The 22300-nt window shown below is 39.2% G+C and overlaps 1 protein-coding gene across 9 annotated transcripts in view; it reads right to left on the bottom strand.

The window, feature by feature from the left end:
* The window catches only part of Atp11b (ATPase phospholipid transporting 11B (putative)), a 98781-nt gene extending 76697 nt beyond the window's left edge, over positions 1 to 22084 (bottom strand). For 8 of the 9 annotated variants that reach the window (XR_009056271.1, XR_009056273.1, XR_009056272.1 and 5 more), the window contains exons 1-4: positions 21791 to 22084; positions 8917 to 9033; positions 3960 to 4049; positions 1158 to 1238 (exon numbers count right to left, since the gene is read on the bottom strand). Coding sequence is in view for 6 of the 9 variants with exons in the window: in XM_057756767.1 (XP_057612750.1) it covers positions 1158 to 1238; positions 3960 to 4049; positions 8917 to 9033; positions 21791 to 21817 (315 nt within the window). In the remaining 3 variants the exon portion in view is untranslated. The remainder of the gene's footprint in view (positions 1 to 1157; positions 1239 to 3959; positions 4050 to 8916; positions 9034 to 21790) is intronic. The other variant, XM_057756772.1, reaches the window with a different exon arrangement.
* Between the last annotated feature and the right edge of the window lie 216 nt (positions 22085 to 22300).

Here is a 22300-nt window from a genome sequence, read left to right as displayed (position 1 = left end):
GACATAATTGATAATCTATAGACACTTATCCTTTATTTTTCAACAAAAATAAAATAGGGTTGGTAGAATGGCTCAAGAGGTAAAGGCACTTGCTACTAAGCCTGATGACTTAGGTTCAGTACTTGGGATCTACACGGAGGTAGGAGGAAAAATTGACTCCCATGAGTTGTCCTCTGGCCTTCACCAGCAAATTATGGCAACACACACACACACACACACACACACACACACACACACACACACACACACACAATGTACTTAATTTTATATAAACAGATAGAGAAAAGTAAAGGTAATTAAGTAATACACTTCATCCCAGAACCGCAAATTATTTGTTAATTTCATTTTTCCATCACTCAACATGTTATCCTTAAATATTATAAAACAGAAGATTTAGGTAAGACAACATAATGAACTCTCTGTCTAGTAGAAGGAAATCATTTCTGTATCACGAGACCATGGCTAGATGTTTTTGAGAAGTGATAACAATATCAATTTGACATTTCAAGGAATTTATTTCTCAATTAGCATGTTGATCCAATATTCTATTTTTCTTTTCCTATATTTTAATGTCAACTTATAATCTGGTTGAAATTATTTCCATTAGGGTACTAGGACACACAAAAAATAATTATCAAGGAAAACCGTAAAATTTAGGGAAGTTCCTGTCAAAAACAAATGTTCCATTCTATAAACTTACTTCTCTTGAACTATACTTCTTTTTAAACTTCACTAAAATCACAAAATGATTATACTAATTTACTTCATAAATTAGCCTGTATAAATACATACAAATATATTATAATATATAATATATATATATCATACATGTTATTAATATATTGTATATTATAATATATATGTTAACATATACATAAATATGTATAAATATAATGTATATTATAAATATATTATATGTAAATATATATAAACATATATATGTGTTTTTAGATTGATACCTATGTCAAGACAATAATATATTTTAAATACTGCAATCATTCATGAGTCACAAGGTACCTGAAGTATAATTTTTATATACTAAATAAATCTGATGCTTTGTTGTATAAATTGTTTTGACAATAATGTTAATTTGGAGTGGGACTACTTAAGGTTTCTGAATGAATTTTGGAAGAACAAAGGCAAGACGTATTACATACCTGTTTTATGGCAGTTACTGTTATCACAAAGAATAATGGGAGTCCACTGGTAATTGGACTGGTAGGTGTGTCAATCATAAGCTAGATTTAGAGAAAGAATGAAGAACATTACATATTTATATTACACATTAGATTAATAGCTAATATATCATATTATTGTACAATGTATATAGTTTGGTTTATAACTTTGCTTTCTTGACTACTTCATAGGTATGGTAAAGTCTTTCAACTGTATATTCTCATATACTGCTACACTGACCTCAGTTACTCTGTTTTACTGTTGTTTTGGTTTTTGAGACAGGATTTTGCTATATGCATCGCGGCAAATCTGAACTACTGTTGATCCTCTTGTCTTTGCTGCTCAAGTGCTGGGATATAATCATGTACCACCATGTGTAGGCACATTGCTTCAACAGTTCTTAAGTTCTTCAATGTTTGCCTAAGATGGGTCTTTCTTCATTTCATATTTCTTTGTACATCATACTATATGCTGAAAAGTCTGTCCGCAATTTTAACCCAAGATTCAGGATAAATGGACCCTAGAAAAGAGAACTAGAAGTGGAACATGGAAAATGATTGTTCCTACAAATGATTTTGTTATACACAGAAGAATCAGAAGATGAGAGCTAGGAAAATGGTGCTGCAATTATGATGTAATCACATAATGAAGTCTCTACAAGTTGCTGAAGAATACTTACAGTAATTACACAGGTTAGTAAGAACACAAATCTTATGATTTATTAATTTCCCTTGACTCTGAATTGGCTAATTGAATTTGCTCTATTCTATATACATGTTGATCTTAGCAATTTGAAAACTGCATACATGGCATGTGAATATAGTTAGCATAATTTCATTTTCCCAAGAAAACCACTAGATATTCTAGTGATATAAAATTAAAAGTTCCTTCTCAATTCATGAAAAAAAGCATTTTAAACTAAATGTTTCCTAAAGCTTTAAAATGGTTACCTGGGTAATTTTAACTTTTCTTTTGAAATTCTAGGTTCTACTGATAGACCAGTTTAGAGCAAAAACAAACTTTTAACACTGAAGAAAAATTCTAAGGTTTTATCAGAAAATAATAACTGTAAGGAAGTGCTAATCACGATATTTAAAAATTGACTTACACTTGAGCTTCAATTTACATTTTGAAATATATATATATATACATATGAAAAGAAAAGCAAAAATATTTAGATTAAGAAGCTACTGAAGAGTTTATGAAAAACTTGTAATAAGCCCAGAAAAGTACTCTTGTAAATACTTTTTTTTAAATTTTTTTTCTTCCTTTTTTAATATTTATTTATTATTTATACAATATTCTGTCTGTCCGTGTGTCTGCAGGCCACAAGAGGGCACCAGACCTCACTACAGATGGTTGTGAGCCACCATGTGGTTGCCGGGAATTGAACTCAGGACCTCTGGAAGAGCAGGCAATGCTCTTAACCACTGAGCCATCTCTCCGGCCCCCATAGGAAAGCCTGTAAGGCATTTTCTTTTTTTTTTTTTTCTTTTTTTTTTTTTTGGTTTTTCGAGACAGGGTTTCTCTGTGGCTTTGGAGCCTGTCCTGGAACTAGCTCTTGTAGACCAGGCTGGTCTCGAACTCACAGAGATCCACCTACCTCTGCCTCCCAAGTGCTGGGATTAAAGGCGTGCGCCACCACCGCCCGGCTTCTTGTAAATACTTAAGAATAATTGATTGACTATGGTAGTAAACATCTATAATTCCAGAAGTGCAGACACAGATAGTGAGCTCATAGCCAGTCTAGGCTACATAGTAAGACTCTAAGGTACATTGTAAGCATTACAGCTCAGATGGAAAGGTATGCTGGCAGCTGAGAGCCAAGGAATATCACAAAGTCATACTGCAAAACAAACCTCACACAAGAGATTTACTGGAAGAGCAAAAAATTATGAGAGTGGCTGTCTCTGTTCAGGAGAGTAACAATGGAGTACTTACTGCACAAGATATGGGCCTTCTATACAGTTTCTTGGGAAGGGGTGGGACTTTTCATGGTGGAGCTTTCCAGGGTGGAGACTGGTGGTATTTCATGTACAGAGATTGGGTTTTTCACTCTGTAGGGTGGGAGGCTGGATCCAGCAGTTAGGGCAGTTAACAGTGTCCTGTGGCCTGGACACTTGTGTGGCTTGAGGGCTTACATCCCCTTTAGAGCTGAAGCCAAGGATACCTTTCTATCAGAGTTGTAACACTTAGGCATGCATGCAAACACACATATGGACGAAGAAAAAAAAGAAAAGAAGGGAGAGGGAAATATTAAAAAAATTTTAAATATAAATAAAATTTATTGGGGTGGGGTTTTGCTATGTTGTTAAATTAGCATCAAACTTCTGGGTACAAGCAATCTTCATCTGCCTCAGCCTCTTGAGTATCTGTGACTGTAGACTCATGCCATATCTGATAAAAATAAAATTTAAATAAACACACACACAATCTTGTATGATGACAATTCCACAGGCAGACACGTGCAAATGATGCACTACATGCCAACAGCCAAAACATGTATACTCCAAGCAGGTGTCTGAAAATCACAAGTAACACTCCTTGACTAGGTCACAGTTCTCAGTACTATGGCACTGAGAACTGAATCCTAAGATTTATAGCCTATGTTTTAGAAATCTAGATTTGATTTAGGTAATTTATTAGTGAATACAATGGTGAAGTTACAGGATAAAAATAAATCCCACAGTAAAACAACTAAGAATACAATGTATTTTTCCCTATTGTAAAACATATGCTTAGGCAGTGAGTTTATAAGTAATCCACTGAGTGATAAAACTTACCTGAACCAAAAATATAATAAGAAAATAAAAGTTTGCCACTCTTCTGAATTGTTCAAATAAATTTTTTGGAACAAAATTCCATACAGTATACTAAGGGAAAAAAGAAAAGAGAAATCAATAAAAAAAATATTCAAAAATAGTATGTACTACATAGATGCAATTATAAGAAAAGTATAATTGGATTTACAAATCTCTTAGGCAAATTAATATAACTTGATGCTACAAAAACTATCTGGTTTCTATAATTTAAGACTTTTATGCTACTTTCTTTTACCCCCTTTTTATTTATTGGCAATTTTAGTATACCTTTAAAAATGAGATATGAAACCCTTTAATTTTGCATCCAGTTTTTGATTTGTTTTGTCTTGTTTTTCGAGACAGGATTTCTCTGTAGCTTTTAGAACCTGTCCTGGAATTGGCTCTGTGGACCAGGATGGCCTTGAATTCATAGAGATCTGCCTGCCTCTGTTTCCTGAGTGCTAGGATTAAAGGCATGCACCACCACTGCCTGGCTAGTTGTTGGTTTTTTAGAAACTAGAGATAATGTCTTAACACTTTAACAATACATTTTGGATTTGGTTACATAAAAGTGAAGTAAAAAAGATGAAGAAACACTGGCAGAAATGCTAACAAAACTAAAAGCATTTTACTGTCAGTGTCAGAACCAAATGAAATGGCCTAGTCAATTATTCTCTTTTTACATGAAATATAGAAAAATGACCTAGAATGTGAAATAATTAGACAAGCTGGTGTAGGAGGTTCTTCTATCTATTTGTTGCTTTCATTGGTTAATTAATTTAAAAAAATTGCTTGGCCTGATAGGGTAGAACATAGGTAGGCAGGGTAGATAGAACTGAATTCTGGGAGAAAGAAAGCAGGGTCAGAGATTGCCGTCATGGAGCCACCCACCAGGTCAGACATGCTGAAACTTTCCCAGTAAGCCACGACCTCATGGTGAAATACAGATTATTAGAAATGGATTAAATCAAGATGTGAAAGTTAGCCAATAAGAGGCTAGAGCTAATGGCCAGGCAGTGATTTAAATGAATAGTTTTCTGTGTGGTTATTTCGGGGGTAAGCTAGCCAGGCAGCAGGACGTGGCCCGCTCCCAAGAAGCAATCAATGGGATAAACACTAAAACAATTTATGAAGGACGCAAAATGCCACAAAGTCCTAAGAGCAAGACAGCTGAGTGTAATGGTCAAAAGCACAGATGGACAAGAGTAAAAATCCTGTGGCTCAAAGTTGTAACATTTGTTGGCTAAGCTTACACTTAATCTCTGTTCTACGGATCCTCCTGTGTCTGACTCCCCAGCACTGGGATTGCAAGTGCAACTCAACTCTACTTTATGTGGGTGCTACAGATCTTTTGGCAAGTCCATTACTGATTGAGTAAAGTCCAGGCATAATTCAAGTCCTGATCAACCAGGCTCTTCTGGTTAATCCCAGCTGGGGTAAAAAGCAACTGTTCTATAGGGGTCAGAGTGTCTCCACAGAAATTTCTTGATCACCTTATTGAATGTACAAAACTTTCTAAGAATTAAGTTGGCAATGCCCTGCGTTTTCAAATGTCTATGTAGACTATGATACTAACAATATTTTTCCTCCTATAACTTTAAAGTAAACAATGATATAAATTGGCAGTAGGCAAATGGTTTCAAGATAGTTCCTTTAAAGGGAAAGGACAGAAGGTTACACAGTTAAGAGTGTGCACACTGCTCTGAGGACTTAATTCTCAGCACCAAAGTCAGGTGGTTCACAGTTGCCTGTAAATCCGGCTCTAAGATCTGAAACCTCTGGTCTCCACAGGCACTTGCACTCATATGCACACAGAGACATACACAAATAACAATAATAAATTCTTTTAAAATTTTATGTATAAGAGTCTTTTATATATGTGTGGACAACCATATGTGCCCGGTACGTGCAGAGTGCAGAAGGCATCAGATTCCCTAGAACTGGATTACAGACAGCTGAAAGCTGTCATGTAGATGCTGGAACTATGGTCACTGAATTAAGATATATTATCCAAGCTGGACATAGAGGCACATACCTTTAGGCCAGCAGTTCTCAACCTGTGGGTTACAACCTTTTTGGGGTCAACTGACCCTTTCACAGGGGTCTCATATAAGATAGCCTTCATATCAGATATCTACATTATGATTCATAACAGTAGCAAATTACAGTAATGAAGTAGCAAGAAAATAATTTTATGGATGGGGGTCACCACAACATGAAAAACTGTGTTAGAGAGTTGCTTGCAGCACTAGGAAGGTTGAGAACCACTGCTTCCAGGCTCTCAGAGGTAGGCACATTTCTGTGAGTTCAAGGCCAGTCTGGTCTACACAGTGAGATCCAGGACAAACAGGACTATATATTGACACCCTGTCCAAAAAAAAGCAAACAAACAAATAAGATTTATCATTATACATCTCCAACATATCAGATACACTAAGATGCTTAAAGTAAAATAAAGGGATTAAGAGTTAAATATCAATAGTTGTATTCAAAGATAAAATACATAAATGAATACATAACACAAAAGAAAAAGCAGCAAAGGTCCTTGTGGTTTTGTAGAAAGTGTCTCAGACAACAATACAGGACTCAAAACAAGAAGTACATCAAACCAGCCTCACTGAAGCTTGAGAGAACAGTGTCACCAAACATCTACACTTTTAACTGACACAAACTCAACATCTTTAAAGACAAATCTACACCGTCGTTAGATTTTTGTATTTTAAAAGCCACAATAGAAGCAAGAAATCCAGCTAAGCTTCAATGGTAAAAGAGTTCACTGTGAGCTGAGACAGCCAGCAATACAGTTACGAGGTTCCAGAAACAACTGAGACACAACAGTAGGGAAGCAACATAAGGAGATTTTGACTTGTGCTAAAATGTTTTAAAGAGAGTGCTTATTTAAACACACTTCTGAAACTTTGGTCAAAAACATCAAACCTAAATGGCTGCAAAAGAAAACAGCCATATAAAAAAGCACTTATTTAATCACAGCATTTTTGGGGACTCTCAGTTTCCAACAGCAGCTAAAATGTTTTATGTGGACCTGTGAAGTCCTAGCAGATGGGAATTTCAAATATTAGAATTTAATATTTGAGGATCTGATCTGAAAGCCTCCTACTTGAAGACTAGCTTCCATAGTATTGGAAGGCAGCTATGCTCACCACTATACCACCAACGCAGATAGCTTCCATAGTATTGGAAGGTGCTATACAAGCTGCCAACAGAGGGAAGCAACCAGTAGTCCCACCCAGCTGTGATGTCTATTAGTCACAACAATGACCCACATTATAATACTGCTAAAAGTTTATCTTTATCAGTGGTAAATCCATATTTATATCTATATCAATGGCAATCATATTTTATCAGTAACCAACATCTCTCTAGTTGGAAATAAGACCCACTCAATTGGAGAGAAGTCATGTCTGGTACTGAAAACCTACCCAGGGTTAGAGAGGTCATGGATCTTAGAGGAGAACACAATACCACCACTTCTCTAAACCAACATAATTCCTAACTGTATCCTAAATTCTTTTCTTTGTTTCTACGAATAAGTGTATCTCTCACCCACCATCAAGGAAGCTTCTCTTTGCAATAGACAGAGATCACTGCAAAAAGCCACAGTTAGTCAAACTGCAGAAAGCTGATTATGGGGTTCCCGGTCCCAGTGGATATGTCTATAACACAGTTCCTGAACCTAAGACTCAGAAAATAGCATAGAACAGGGGGTAAAAAGGCAGCAAGAGCCAAAGAACCAGGAAATCAGTTGTGAGACTGTGACAGGGAAATATGACCCAAAATACCTCAACAGTATAGATACTTAACACAACAAACATGCTAACACACAAGGAGGAGATCTCAGTGGGCTTTTCACCTAGACAGAGGCAGGCAACTGAGGAAAGCTAAGAGCAGTAGAATTAGTCTTCCCCAGGGGTTAGTCATGAAGTCACAAACATACAAGCAACATTAAATGGACTCAACAGGTTGTACTTATACATGTAAAAGTAACAAAGAAAAATGGGTTATAAATTTGAGACAGAGTGACAGCTGGGAGTGGGACATGAGAGGAGTTGGGGAGGGGAATGGGAAGAGGGAAATGACTAAAATTAAATTTTAAACACAGAAATTAGACTTAAAAATTAGGCTATTTTAAAACCTATAAAATGTTCAGAATATAGATGAGAATGGGAACAGTGCACAAATGATCTACTATGTTAGCATCATCATATACACGGAAATAAGGTGACAGCAGAGAGAAAAGGACAGAAGAGGGACTGCTGAGCTAAGGTGACATCTAAGAAAAGATGAAATCAGTGTTCGAGGAAAAGCATTAGCATTATAGAATATTATTTTAAGATGTGCTACATTTGTTTTTGCTGGGGAACATTTGTTTAATGATGAAAAGATGCATTGCATTCTTTTATGTTGCCTTTGTTTAACTCTGTGAAGTTGTTATTTTGCCTGTCTAAAGCACCTTATGGTCTAATCAAGAGCTGGATGGCCAATAGTGAGGCAGGAGAAAGGAGAGGCAGGGCTGGTAGGCAGAGAGAATAAACAGAAGGAGAAATCTGGGAGAAGGGAGATCAAGGAAGGAGAAAAGGAGAAAAGGAGGATTCCAGAGCCAGCTATGGAGTAAGAGTGAAAGGAAGAATACAGAAGTAAGAGAAGGATAAAAAAATCCCAGAGGCAAAAGGTAGTCAGGACAATTTAAGTTAAGAAAAGCTGACAAAAAACAATTCAAGCTAAGGCTGGGCATTCATACCTAAGAATAAGCTTCTGTGAGTGATTTATTTGAGTGCTGGAATGGTGCCCCCCCCCCAAAAAAAAAGCCAAAAGAGTAAAACACCATAAAACAATGACAGGTAAGCATTCTAACAAATGAGCTACGAATATATCCCCAGCTCCACATCTACAGTGTCATAATAAAATTGTTTATCCTTACCTTAGATGAAATGATCCGATTATCTATAAATTTCTGAGGTGTGTAAAGGCCATTCTGAGGAAATCTGTTGGCTATGTAAATAGTTCTTGTGTCACTTTGATGTGGTGGGTCAAAACCCTAAGACCAAACAACAGAAAGAGAATACTAGTCAACAGGCCGGTTAATATAATATTTTACTATTGGTTTAAATAACTGATCAGATTATACATATTATTGGCTGTAAACTGCACGTTGGCTGAATCCCCTTAAGTACTGCAGTTAAGCCACCAGTGCTTTTCTTCAAAGGTGAACAGGTACGTTACCTTCAGAAACAAATGAACTAAGTCATACCTTCAGTAAGGAAAAACAGTTCACACTCTCAAATATGCTACAAGAAAAAAATCAGATATGAGAGCTATAGAAGCTTTCCTTACTGCGTTCCTTGCTTTTCATCCCTGAGTACCTTGCTTTCTGCTGTGACAGATTCTTACTGACAGAAAGAGAAATATGTCTAGCTAATCTGACTACCATGCCTGATAGATTATTTTTAACCTCTTCTATACCCAGAGATCAACTTAGTTTCAAAAAGTTTTACTCTCAAAAGACTACGATTCATGTGATGGATTATGCCACCCAACTTTTTCTTTATAATAGTTAACAGGTAGGATTTCCTGAAATATAGATAGAAATATGTTTATAATATTTCTTGAGGAACAGATACTCTGCCTTCAAATTCAGAAGACTATCTGTGTTGGTCTGTGTTTTGTTAACTTGGCACAAGCTAGAGATAACTGGGAGAAGGGAAACTCATCTAACAAAATGCCTCCATCAGACTGACCTGTAGGTAAGTCTACGGGCTATTTTCTGGATAAATTACTGATGTCCCAGTGTGTGAGACAGATTGAGAGCAAGCCACAGGGAGTAAGCCAGTAAGTGTCACACGTTCTTCCATGGCCTCTGACTCAGTTCCTGCCTCGAGCTTCCTGCCATGACTTCCCTTCATAAACGATCGGCTATATACCCTAAGATAAAGTAAGCTCTTTTCTTGCCAAGTTGCTTTTGGTCATTGTGTTTATCACAGCAATAAAAAGCAATTAGCATACCATCCCTGCAAACACAGTAGTAAAATAATCTTAGCAGAGGGTCTTAGTTACTTATCTATAGTTATGGTAAGACAGTGGAGTTTGTTGAGAGGGTTAGAGCCTATGATGGCAGAGCAAAAGCACAGTGGCAGAAAGCTGAGAGCTCACATCTTGTCTGCAGGTTGGGAGCAGAAAGAGAGAGAGTGCTAACTGGGAATGAAGTGAGCTTTTTAAACTTCGAAACCAGGCCCCCAGTGACACACCTGCTCTAGGTCACACCTCCTACAAACAGTTCCACCAACTGGGGAACAAAACATTAATTAACATTGGCAAGGAACTAGTGCATTAACTCCCTTTAAATCTGCATTAAAGAACTTAAAGTTTAGGGGGTCAGGGAGAGGAAGAGGCTCTAGAACAGTGGTTCTCAACCTGTGGGCCAAAACCACTTTGGGGGCTGAACAACCTATTCACAGGAGTCACCTGAGACCATTGGAAAACACAGATTTTTGCATTATCTTACATAACAGTAGCAAAATTGCATTTATGAAGTAGCAGTGAAAATAATTTTATGGCTGGTAAAAAAAAAAAAAAATTTATGGCTGGTGGTCACCACAGCATGAGGAATGCAACATGGGACATCCAGGGCTACATGGAGAAACTCTGTCTCAAAAAAAAGAAAATAGAACATAAATAACTCAAATAATACTCAAATAACTATAGGCATAGCTAGAAAAGAAAAACCATCATCTATAGCTATAAATAGTTATTAAAAGTCATTTTATTTTTACTTTGTGTATTCCCATAGGAGAGGGTGTCAGCATGCCATGGTATACACATGGAGATCAGCAGACATAGGAGAGGAGGGGGCTTTATCAAGGAAGAAAAAATATACAGTATTATAAAAGGAGAAAGGGGGAAGGGGGAAATGGAACAGGAAAGATGAAATGGCTTGAGGGATGGAAGGACAGGGTAGAAGAGGGAATATAGGGAGAAATAACTGACCCAGAAGAACTTTTGAAAAAGTCACATAGAAACCTATTATTGTGGAAGCTTCTAGTTAAAACTGAGTGACTTTATAGTGACTGAACAATAATCCCAACTAGATCGCATCCATTACTAAGTGAAGCTCCTAGTACTAGGAATGAGTTACCTTTTTGAGTTGTCAACCGCCTCCTGCAATTACAGGCTAGTGCCAATGCTATTTATTGGTTACCCCAAGAACTTGACAGTAAAACCTACTGCTGAAAACACCATAAACTTGAGTTATAAAACATGGATATGTTCAGCTGGCACTCAACTGGAAACGTATCTCTACTGCTGCACACTACCAGAAGAGAAAAGTAATCAACAGTCCCATCCAGCTATGAACACTGAGAACTACAATCACAACCTGCACGGCAAGATATGCCCACTGGTGCAACAGTAGTGTGACTGTTCTGGGAGTGACCTACTGAATTAGCTTTAAAGCCTGCTCCATGAGATATGAGACATTCTTAGTGAGGCCAAGAACCTGTGGCAAGATAGATCATGAGCCCTAGGGGAAAACCTACTACTAACCTGCTAAATGGACAAGCCAATAAATGACTCTTAATGACTTGTAGCCATCTCCATGGATCCCTGTCCTCCCACCCCCCAACTGAGAGGCTTCTTCTTGCAATATACAGCAATTAGCACAGAGACCCAAAAGTGGTCAACATGTAGAGAACAAAAGACTTCAGAGTGCTCAGCTCTGATTGGATGTCTGTATAAAACCTTTCCCCTAAGGTTCAAGGATCTAAGTATAAGAGATTGGATAGATTTTAAGAGCCAGAGGTGTTAAATGACTTCAAATAAACTTTTCCAGATACAACAAGGCAGATATACATACAAATTCATAGCAACTGTGAAAATATAAATATAAGACCTGCATAAGATCAAGCTAGAGAAAACAAAATCTCAGTATGGAGGAGGTGAGTTAGATGTGAAATCACACCCTTCCCTAAAGAGCCATCTGCATTTGATTGTTGCCAAGGGAGGGAAAATAGGTTTGCTTCCATGGTGTGACACCTGGTGTGCTGGCCTTGCTCTGGGGAAGGCCTTTAAACTCAGGAGCAGTCAGCCAACACAAATTGGCCTCACCCATTTCTTCAAGAGGGAGAAAAAGAAAAGGAAGGAGAGAAAGAGAGAGCAAAGGGGGAGAGGATGAGGGAAGAAGGGAGGAAATATGAATGCATGCTCTGAAAGTTGGTGGGTAGGGAGGAAAGGGAGGATCTGGGAGGAGTTAAGGGAATGAATTTGAGCAAAATATATTGTATGAAATTCTCTAAGAATTAATAAAAAACGGGGCTGGAGAGATGGCTCAGTGGTTAAGAGCATTGCCTGCTCTTCCAAAGGTCCTGAGTTCAATTCCCAGCAACCACATGGTGGCTCACAACCATCTGTAATGAGGTCTGGCACCCTCTTCTGGCCTGCAGGCATACAAGCAGAAAGAATATTGTATAATAAATAAATAAATAAGTAAATAAATAAATAAATATTTTTTTTAAAAAAAAGAATTAATAAAAAAAACTTTATTAGAAAAAGAAAGTATATGGGGAGTGAGAAGTAATCTGGAGAACAGGCTAGGACACAGATAAAAAGAAGGTAAGCAGAGCCCTGGGGAGGCTGCAAACAGAGGTATTACAGGCAGGACTAACATGTGAGATCTCTCTGGCTGGCTACTGACAAACAGACCACAGGGCCACTGGGAAGCACTGCAGCAATCAAGGGAAGAGGCCTTAGCCTGGTGTGTGTGTGTGTGTGTGTGTGTGTGTGTGTGTGTGGTGGGGGGGCTGGCAGGGAGAGCAGAGAAAGAAGCAAGACTGCTTTAGCCTGGGGGCGGAAGAGGGAGGGGAGAGAATGGGTTTGGGTCATCCTTTTTAGAAAGGAAGACAAAAGCATGACTTGCTCCCTCAAAATTTGGAGGGCACATATTCTTTTTATATTTCATATCATAGGCAAAGCATTTTAAGTGACAAGTAAAAACTACACAAGTTCAGGATATACAATATGATATTCTGAAGCAAGATGTTTTTATTTATTTATTTATTTTTTGGTTTTTCGAGACAGGGTTTCTCTGTGGTTTTGGAGCCTGTTCCGGAACTAGCTCTTGTAGACCAGGCTGGTCTCGAACTCACAGAGATCCGCCTGCCTCTGCCTCCCAAGTGCTGGGATTAAAGGCGTGCGCCACCACCGCCCGGCCAGCAAGATGTTTTTAAAATTCATTTGATCTCTATATAATTTCTTCTCCTTAGGCACTAGCACAAGAAAAAGGCAGTATACTTTAAAGAACTGCTTTCTAAAATTTGAGACTAGGAGGAAAGAAAGGAAAATGGAAATACATAGAATATTACAGTAGTCATATACTTAAGATTTCTTTTCTTTGGAGATAGAAACATAATTATGGGTAATAATATCTAAGGTTTGATTTAAAATTAGTCAGGAAGTAGAGACAGTATGCGAGGGGACCCAGTGACACTGGCTCGAGCTAATAATTACCAAGCTGGTTAAAGGATAAATGGGGCCGGGCGGTGGTGGCACACGTCTTTAATCCCAGCACTCAGGAGGCAGAGGCAGGCGTATCTCTGGAAAGTTCGAGGCCAGGCTAGTCTACAAGAGCTAGTTCCGGGACAGGCACCAAAGCTACAGAGAAACCCTGTCTTGAAAAACCAAAAAAAAAAAAAAAAAAAAAAAAAAAAGGATAAATGGGGTCTCATTATATATCATTTTCTATATTTTTATATATACTTGAAATTTTTCCTAATACAGACCATAAGTAGCATATCATGAATGCCTGCTTCACATAAGCATTAACTGCATATGCACTGCATGCATACATATAATATGTTTTGATCATAACCTTCGTAAAATATAGGAGAATGACTGAGTTAATGTATTACAAACATTATCCTATTTATTTCTTTCTTGGTGGTGTTTTACTTCCAAGTGAAATGTGGAAATTTGGCATATGATGTAAATTTTCCTAAAGAGAAATCACAGTTTAGGATTTTCTGCACAGGTTAACTCAGACAGAATGTAGTACTACTGTGGTCCACATGTAGACTCAACCAACTGAGAACTTAAACTGGGCATGGTGATATGTGACTGTAATCCCAGGATTTGGGAGGTTGACAAGGAAGAGAGTGAGTTCCAGTAGCCTGGGCAACACAAGCCAAGACCTTGTCTCAAAAACAAAACAAACCAATAAAAACAAAAATACCCATTAAAACAAATAATCAAACAAATGGTGTCTCTGCTGAATACACAGTCTCATTTTTTTATGTTTTCCATACTTTATTCTTACTCTATAATCCTGGAATTTATATATAAGCCTGGAACTCTCAATCTGCCTGCCTCAGCTTCCCAAACTCTGAAATGATAGACGTACTACACCTACATTAGACTTCGTTCTTGCTGCTGTGCCACATTTCCACTGAACTATGGAGATAACTTTAAGTGAGCTCGTCAGCATTAAAAAACAACAGCATCCTAAATGTCTCACACAGCCATTTTCAAGTGATAAGAAGCAAAAGAAATTTGTTGTAGAACTTATTCACAACATTGGGGAAAGCATACATATAACCATATATACAGAAGAATTAAAAGTAAACATACACTTACAATCCCCAAACTAAAGTAAAAATAAGCCTTAATCTCTCCCATACTGATAAAATACACATTTCTTATACTGAATTTTATAAAGAGATTCCAGGGGAAAAAGCAAAGCAAAGAATGGGATCTACTCTGTACATGAACTCAATTTTTAAAAGTTTTGCATTTTGAAAAATAAGGTATTCCTTATTTAGACAATTCTGGAAACAAACTAAAGAACAAACGCATGAATAAAATCAAGAAGTCCTTAGAACTGAAAATTTTCTTAAATTTATTTATGAGAGAGGCTACAGTTACCGCAATGTAATAAAACAGAAATACCCAAATATGTTATTTCCTTAGCTTTCACATTTAAAGGCCAATAAAAGTAAACATGTAACAATTTAATAAAATATATCTTTATATTTACATATCTCAACATAATTTCCAATTAAAATTATTATGTGATAGTTAATCCTAATGTCCTCAACAAATTAGGTTTTCAAAGGCCAGTATGTACTTCAAACACACATCAGAAGTCATATTTTTTAAGTCTTTCATAGTCACACGTGAATACTAGTATGGACAACATGAACCTAAAAGGCATTTAATGACAATAACGGTCCTCACCAGGCTCTGATGCGAGGTCCCTGAGTGAGCCTGGGAATACTTAGACACCTCGAACACTTCACCTTGACCAAAAGAAAACCTTCAGACTTATGAACACACTTTCATAATTACTTCATTCAGGAGATCGAACAGGAAGACCATGAGTTAAGACCAGCCTAGGATATTGTAGTGGTATTTCATTTGTATTTTAATAAATTAAAGCTTGCCTGAAGATTAGAGAGTAAAATACACACCTTTAATCCCAGTAGCCATACTAAATTGCCACAGAAACTGGGCGGTACATGTCTTTAATCCCAGTGGTGCATACCTTTAATTCCAGCCCTAGAGAGGAAGACACCTCACAGACTCAGTCTCATGCAGGATCGCCATTTTTGGACTGAAGTTGAGGTAAGAGCCAGTGGCTGGCTGCTTTGTTTTCCTGGTCTTCAGGTTAAACCACAATTTCTGTCTCTGAATTTTTATTAATCGTGCTTCATTTGGCGATCAACTTTTGGGATGCACATTTATAAAAAAGCAGTTTGCCTGGAGGCTTTTCAGCCATAGGCACAGGCCAGAGCCTAACACAAACCTAGCCACCCAAATTCATATATATTATAATGCTGTTGGATTAATCCAACCTATATATTTTGAAAATGCTTTGACTTCAAAATTTAAGTCAAAAGGTATGTTACTTTGGAGAAGAGATTTTGATTTTGTTTTCAAAGGAAGTGAGAGGCTATGGAAAATAAGGTTTGTTCAAGGAAGACCTTCTAAAAAAAATCTCCAATAGAAGCGGATGGCTCAGATGAGCCAACATTTTAGAGCACCTCTGTTGCAGTTTCCTCTGAGATTTTTGTTTGTTTGTTTGTTTGGTTTGGGGGTTTTTTTTTGTTTGTTTGTTTTTCAAGACAGGGTTTCTCTGTAGCACTGGAGCTTGTCCTGGGACTAGCTCTTGTACATCGGGCTGACCTCGAACTCAGAGATCCGCCTGCCTCTACCTCCCAAATGCTGGAATTAAAGGCGTGTGCCACCACCATCCGGCTTCCTTTGAGTTCTCTCTCTTTTTAAAAAAACAAACAAAAAAACAAAAAACTTTCTCATCAGAGGTTAGATAGTTCAATAGCCCAAGAGACCTAGGATAGAAACCAAACATAACCACCACCAGAAAAATAAAATAAAGCCAGCCAATGAAATGATTCCTAGTGATACTTTTGGGTTGAAGCTTGGCATAATTCTTTATCAGAGAGGCTTCATTCAGCAACTGATGGGAGCAGATGCAGAGATCCACAGTCAAACATTAGGCAGAGCTTGGGGAGGAAGAATTGCAGGAGCTAGAGGTGTCAAGGACACAAGAAAACCCAGAGAATCAACTAACCAGGGCTCACAGAGACTGAACTGACAATCAGGGAGCCTCTAGAGGTCTGACCTAGGCCCTCTGCGTATAAGTTATGGTTATGTAGCTTGGTGTTCTTGTGGGTCCCCTAACAGTGGGAACAGGCAAATGCTGTCTCTGACTCTTCTGCCTGCTTTGGGGACCCTTTCCCTCCTGCTGGGTTGCGTCCTCCAGCCTTAATATGAAGAATGTGCCTAGTCTTCTTGCGACTTGAAATGCCATGTTTGGTTGATATTCCCGGGAGGCCTGTCCTTTTAGGAAGGGAAATAGAGGAGTGGATTTAGGGGAAAAGAGAGGCTGGGGGGTGTAATCAGGGCTTTTTCTTTTAGGCCACCAATCAGCTATCAAATCATAACATAGAGACTTAATAGTAGTTCTGAATGCTCGGCCTAGCTTAGGCACATTTCTGGTTAGCTCTTTTAACTTAAACTAACCTGGTGTTTTTTTTTTTTTTTTTTTTTTTTATCTACCTTTTGCCTCAGGGCTTCTTACTTTTCTTTCCTTCTTACTTTCACTGTATCTCCCTTCTGGCTGGCTAACAGCTGCCTGGCTTCTGGCCTCAGGCATCTCCCTCATTCTCCACCTCCTGTGGGATTCCCCTCTGTATGCTATGAATATGTTTTATTACCACTGGTTATTAAAGAAGCTGCTTAATGGCTAAATTCCAAACAGATACAGAGAAAAAGTAGGCAGCGTCAGGGAGGAGTCTTGTTGTTGCCAAAGGAGAAACACACCAACCAGAACCTTACTGGTAGGTTACAGCCTCATGATGATTCACAGATTAATAGAAATAGGTTAATTTAAGATGTAAGAGTTAGCTAGACCAGGCGGTGGTGGCGCACGCCTTTAATCTCAGCACTTGGGAGGCAGAGGCAGGCGGATCTCTGTGAGTTCGAGACCAGCCTGGTCTACAAGAGCTAGTTCCAGGACAGGCTCCAAAACCACAGAGAAACCCTGTCTAGAAAAACCAAAAAAAAAAAAAAAAAAAAAAAGAGTTAGCTAGAAATATGCTTAAGCTATTGGCCAAACAGTGTTGTAATTAATATAGTTTCTGTGTTATTATTCGGGTCTGGGTCTGGGTGGCCAAGAACGAATGAGCAGTCTCTGCTTACATCCTCCTATTTATTCTTTCTGCCAACCAGCCCCACCTATCCTTTCTCTGCCTAGTTACCGGCTGTTCACCTCTGTATTAGACCAATCAGGTGCCTTAGACAGGCAAGGTGAAACAAATGCAGCATAAACAAAAGTAACACACTTTTACACAGTTAAAGTAATATTCTGCAGCATAAACAAATCTTTGCCCAGTTAAAATATTTCACAACAGGGGGAAGAGGAAGGAGGGGAAACAATTGTAGTCAGGATGTAACATATGAGAATAAACAATAACAAATAAAAAAACCTTTTATTAAAAAATTAAAAAAAAATAAAGATACAGACTTAATGTGCTCCATAGAAACCAAGGCTTACTTTTGATGTCATATATAGTGGTACTAGTAAAAATAAAACATGAGCAATGGATACAAGCCACATATGTTAATTTTAAACTTAAGATAGCCACATTTTAAAAATGAACAATTTTTTATTATATTTATAGTTGGGGAGTGGGTACATGTTACCACACAAATGTAAAAGTCAGAGGACAAACTTTCAGGAGACAATTCTCTCCTTCTACCAAGTGAATCCCAGAGTTTATCAAACTGAGCACATCAGGCTTGGTGACAAGTATCTTTTCCTGCTAAGTCACCTGACTATCACAGAAATAGATATAATTGAGATATGTCACATTTTTCTTCTGTTCTTATAAACCATTATGTTTTATAGTTAAAATTTCAACCGAACCACATTTCAAGTATATTAGATAGAATTATTATGCAGGATAAACCTTTTTTCAATTTTATTCAATTAAAGAACATTTGGCAGTTAGGTACTGTGCAGGGAAAGTTAAGAGAGGGAAGCTTAATTGTGTTTACAGGCAAAAGGAAAAGAGAAAGGACATATACTCAAATAATAATTGACCGGGACTATAAAGAATTATGATGAAAAGCAGTATCAAAACCACAAGGGAACTGGTAAACTTGGAAAAAGAGGGCTTCACTTTCTCTGACAGCAGAAAAAAAGGAAGAATTAAGCACAGATACAAGCAAGTGTGGAGAAACATTAGATAATAAAATCGAGGGAGTTTTGGCTAAGAGCTTGCCAATGTTTTCAGTGAAGCCTCCTTTCACAATAACCAGTACAAATCTGAAGGGGCCTTTACGAACAATTTAAGAACTCCACCCTACCCCAGCTCACAATCCTCCTTCCTCCACCTCCCGGATGCTGGGATTACAGGCCTCCATCACAGGTAAAGAAACACCTGCCTGCAGGTTGCGCTTCTGTGTAGTCGCAATCATTTTCTGTATTCTTCTGGGTCAGTGAGACTTAAGTTTTGTCACTATATTGCGAAACACAGAAATAATATTATTTCCTCCTCTATTCATAAAACACACTCCACACTAAGCCTACACTCAACCCTATGGTGCTGAGAACATCATGCGTAGAAGCCTCATCATGGCTTGCACATGCATCGCCAGGATCAGCATATACCTACACAGCAGCTCTGTGAAAACACGGCCTCATGTTGTCCTATAAAGAACCCTTATACCATCTATTTCCTGACAAGGACTTTTGTATGCATAAATATGCTATTGAAAACATTTTTCTCAGCCAGGCAGTGGTGGCGCATGCCTTTAATCCCAGCACTTGGGAGGAAGAGGCAGGAGGATCTTTGTGAGTTCAAGGCCAGCCTGGTTTATAGAGTGAGTTTCAGGACAGTCAGGGGTACACAAAGAAACCCTGTCTCGAAAAACCAAAAAGAAAAGAAAAAATTCTTTAAAACATTTAAATTTAAATGAACATAAATTTTAAATTTTAATGACTGCATGTGGTCAACAGCTACCACTAGCATGCGTAAAGCTGTGGGTTTGACTGCCAGTACTGGCAAGATAGTAGTTACTAACAATGATAATAATAATATACCAGACACCTAAAGGTCCTATGTTGTTATAACTGAGATGCTGTTAATAATATAATAGTTATTGAAAAATGTTATTGAAAAAGGAGACACTATGAATACAAAATATACCAGAAATATGTAATAACATAATAACTTTTAGCATAAATGATTTGAAAATTAGTGTGAAATATAAATATGAAATTCACTATTTTCATTAAGGGAAAATACCAGATTTTGTCATGAGTTTTCATTATGTCAGGCAGCAAAAATATTTTATAGAGGTAAGAAATCAATCATTTTTCAATTGCAAATAAATAAGTAGAACATAGAATTGTCTCTGTAATAAAATGACAGAAAGGTAAGTGAGATGTCTCAGGAGGCAAATGTGAGTGCCACTAAGCCTGAGGACCTGAGTTGTACTCCTAGGACCCACAGGTTAGGAAAGAAATGACTCCCACAAGTTGTCCTGACTTACTTATTTACACACACACACACACTAAGCAGTAATAAGAAATTTAGAAACAAAAGTACACTTTTTTGGTTAAAGTATTAGTTGAATTCAGGATTCATATAGTGTTCTGTAAATGCAAAATAATCTGTTCTTCTGATTTATTGATTTCCTCAAATTTTTCCATTTATAAATTTTACAATTAACCTACTGCTTGTGACTCAACCCAGTGAGCACTTATTAGAATAATCCAGACTTTTTGAACTAGAATGGCCATTTATTACTGAGTCAGTGTAAAATATTTTCACTATTCTCTACACACTGTCCTTAATTTGTAATTTAAGTTATTACACAAACTTAGCCAGCAATGCAAAGTCCTGCTTTGGCACAGGTCTTGAAGACCTGATTGTCTTCAAAGAAAAACCAGAGACAGGCAGCTAAACATCAGAGATAGCGTTCTTTTGTTTTGTTTTGTTTTAATGCAGGGCAACTTGTTTAATTTGTTTTGTTATTCAGTCCAATAAGACAGCTGATTTGTAAATGATCACAGAGCTTCTGGTTCTTCCTTCAGCTGTGAACATTTAAAGGCATATTCCCCAACATTACCAGATTTCTGTCGAGCTAACACAAGTACCTCACCCTGAGACACACTGTCTTATCATACTGGGAAATACATGAAGAGACCCACTTAAAAATGATCTTTCTGCCACACAACCACATCAGACAAACCGTGTTAAGCCAGGCGTTCTTCACACGAAGTCTGGGAAATCAAAAGGCACATCGATTGGTAATTAACTTCCGTGCTGTACTACCGGCTTACCGAAAGGAAACCAAGGCAGCCAACAGTGTGGATCAAATGACATCATTAGTTTGGATTCCCAATAAAGCTGGAATACTTCAATTTGCAACAGTTGCTAAAAATAAAGCCCCACCATTTGTAGGAGGGAATGGCAGGCAGTTCTGGGGTTATTTCTGAGACTGCTTTATTTAAGAAGGATTGCCCACTGTAAAATAAACAAGAGACTGACTGAAATACATACTTGTTAGTTTTTACTTGAAAAGCTGTTCTAGCGCAGGGGGAAAGAAGTATGAATATTTTGGTCTCAAAGCAGTAACTTTCTGCCTCGCTAAGATGTATCACTGCCTTGAAATCTAGTAACCAGAAACACTGCAGTTGATGTGGTGTCGAAAATTTAAAAGTATATAGGTTAGCGTTCCTCGCACTGAACTGATTGATGTCTAGTCTGTCACCGTGGCCTACGCGTTGTATTTCCTGGGCTGCAGGTGCCAGGAGGCATGAGAGGTTTTCATCCGTGAATCATTTCTGGGAAAGGTGAGCATTTTTAGACACTTAAGTCACCCTGAGGTGTTCGCTTTCTTGCTCAGGTAGTTAACTACCCAATGGTTCCAGCCCCGTGCATTCTAACCGCCTTGAGGAGGGGTGACCGAGTCACAGACAAGTTGCAGGGGTGTGCGGTGAGGACCTTCCGGCGCTCCTCCCTCCTAGGCCCAGGGCTGGCTTCCGCCGGGAGGCCGAGAGGACTCAGACCTCCTCGGAACCTGCACGAGCCTAGTTCTGGGTCCCGGAGAGCCGCCTGACCCGTGCCCTGCGCCGCTGCCTCAGTGTCCCCGGGACCCGCGCCGTTCGCGACCCGCAGCGGCCGCAGGCAGCAGCGCATCCCCGAGCGGCCCGGCCGAGGGAGAGACGCGCGCCCCCGCCGCGGCCTAGCCCGCGCCGCCCGGCCCCAGCCCTCACTCACCAGCTGCTGCCGGACCCAGCGCCACATGCCGTCGCCGTCGCCGACGCCGTCGTGGCCCGCCAGACGCGGGGCCCAGCGGCAGCAGGTGGAGGAGGTCGCCGAGTCTGATGGGAGCAAGCGAGCCCCTCCGGCTGAAGTTCCGCTCGCAGGCGTCTCACTACCCGAGTCGGGTCCCCATCCCGTCACCCCGGCCCGGGGGTCCTACAGGAGCGGCCTGGCTGCCAACCGCGCTCCGCGCAGCTGAGCTTCCCGCTGCGCCGCGGCCACCTTCATCTCTGACCGTTGTCACCCGAAGCACCGCCGCCCCCACGGCGCCGCCCCGCCCTCGCCGCCATGACCCCGCCCCCAAACCCCGCGCCCCGCCCTCGCCCGTCGTGGCCCCGCCCCCAAGCCTTGCTTTCCCCTCCCCCTCCCGCCATGGCCCCGCCCCCAGGCCTTGCGTCCCAGCCTCACCTGCCGTGGGCCAGCCCCCTACGCTCCCTCTTTGCGGTCCTCCATTTGCCGTTTCCG

This window comes from Chionomys nivalis, chromosome 24, assembly GCF_950005125.1.
Source record: "Chionomys nivalis chromosome 24, mChiNiv1.1, whole genome shotgun sequence".
NCBI classification, from domain to species: Eukaryota; Metazoa; Chordata; class Mammalia; order Rodentia; family Cricetidae; genus Chionomys; species Chionomys nivalis.
The sequence above is the reverse complement of the archived record's forward strand: the minus strand, read 5'-3'. Positions and strand labels throughout refer to the sequence as shown.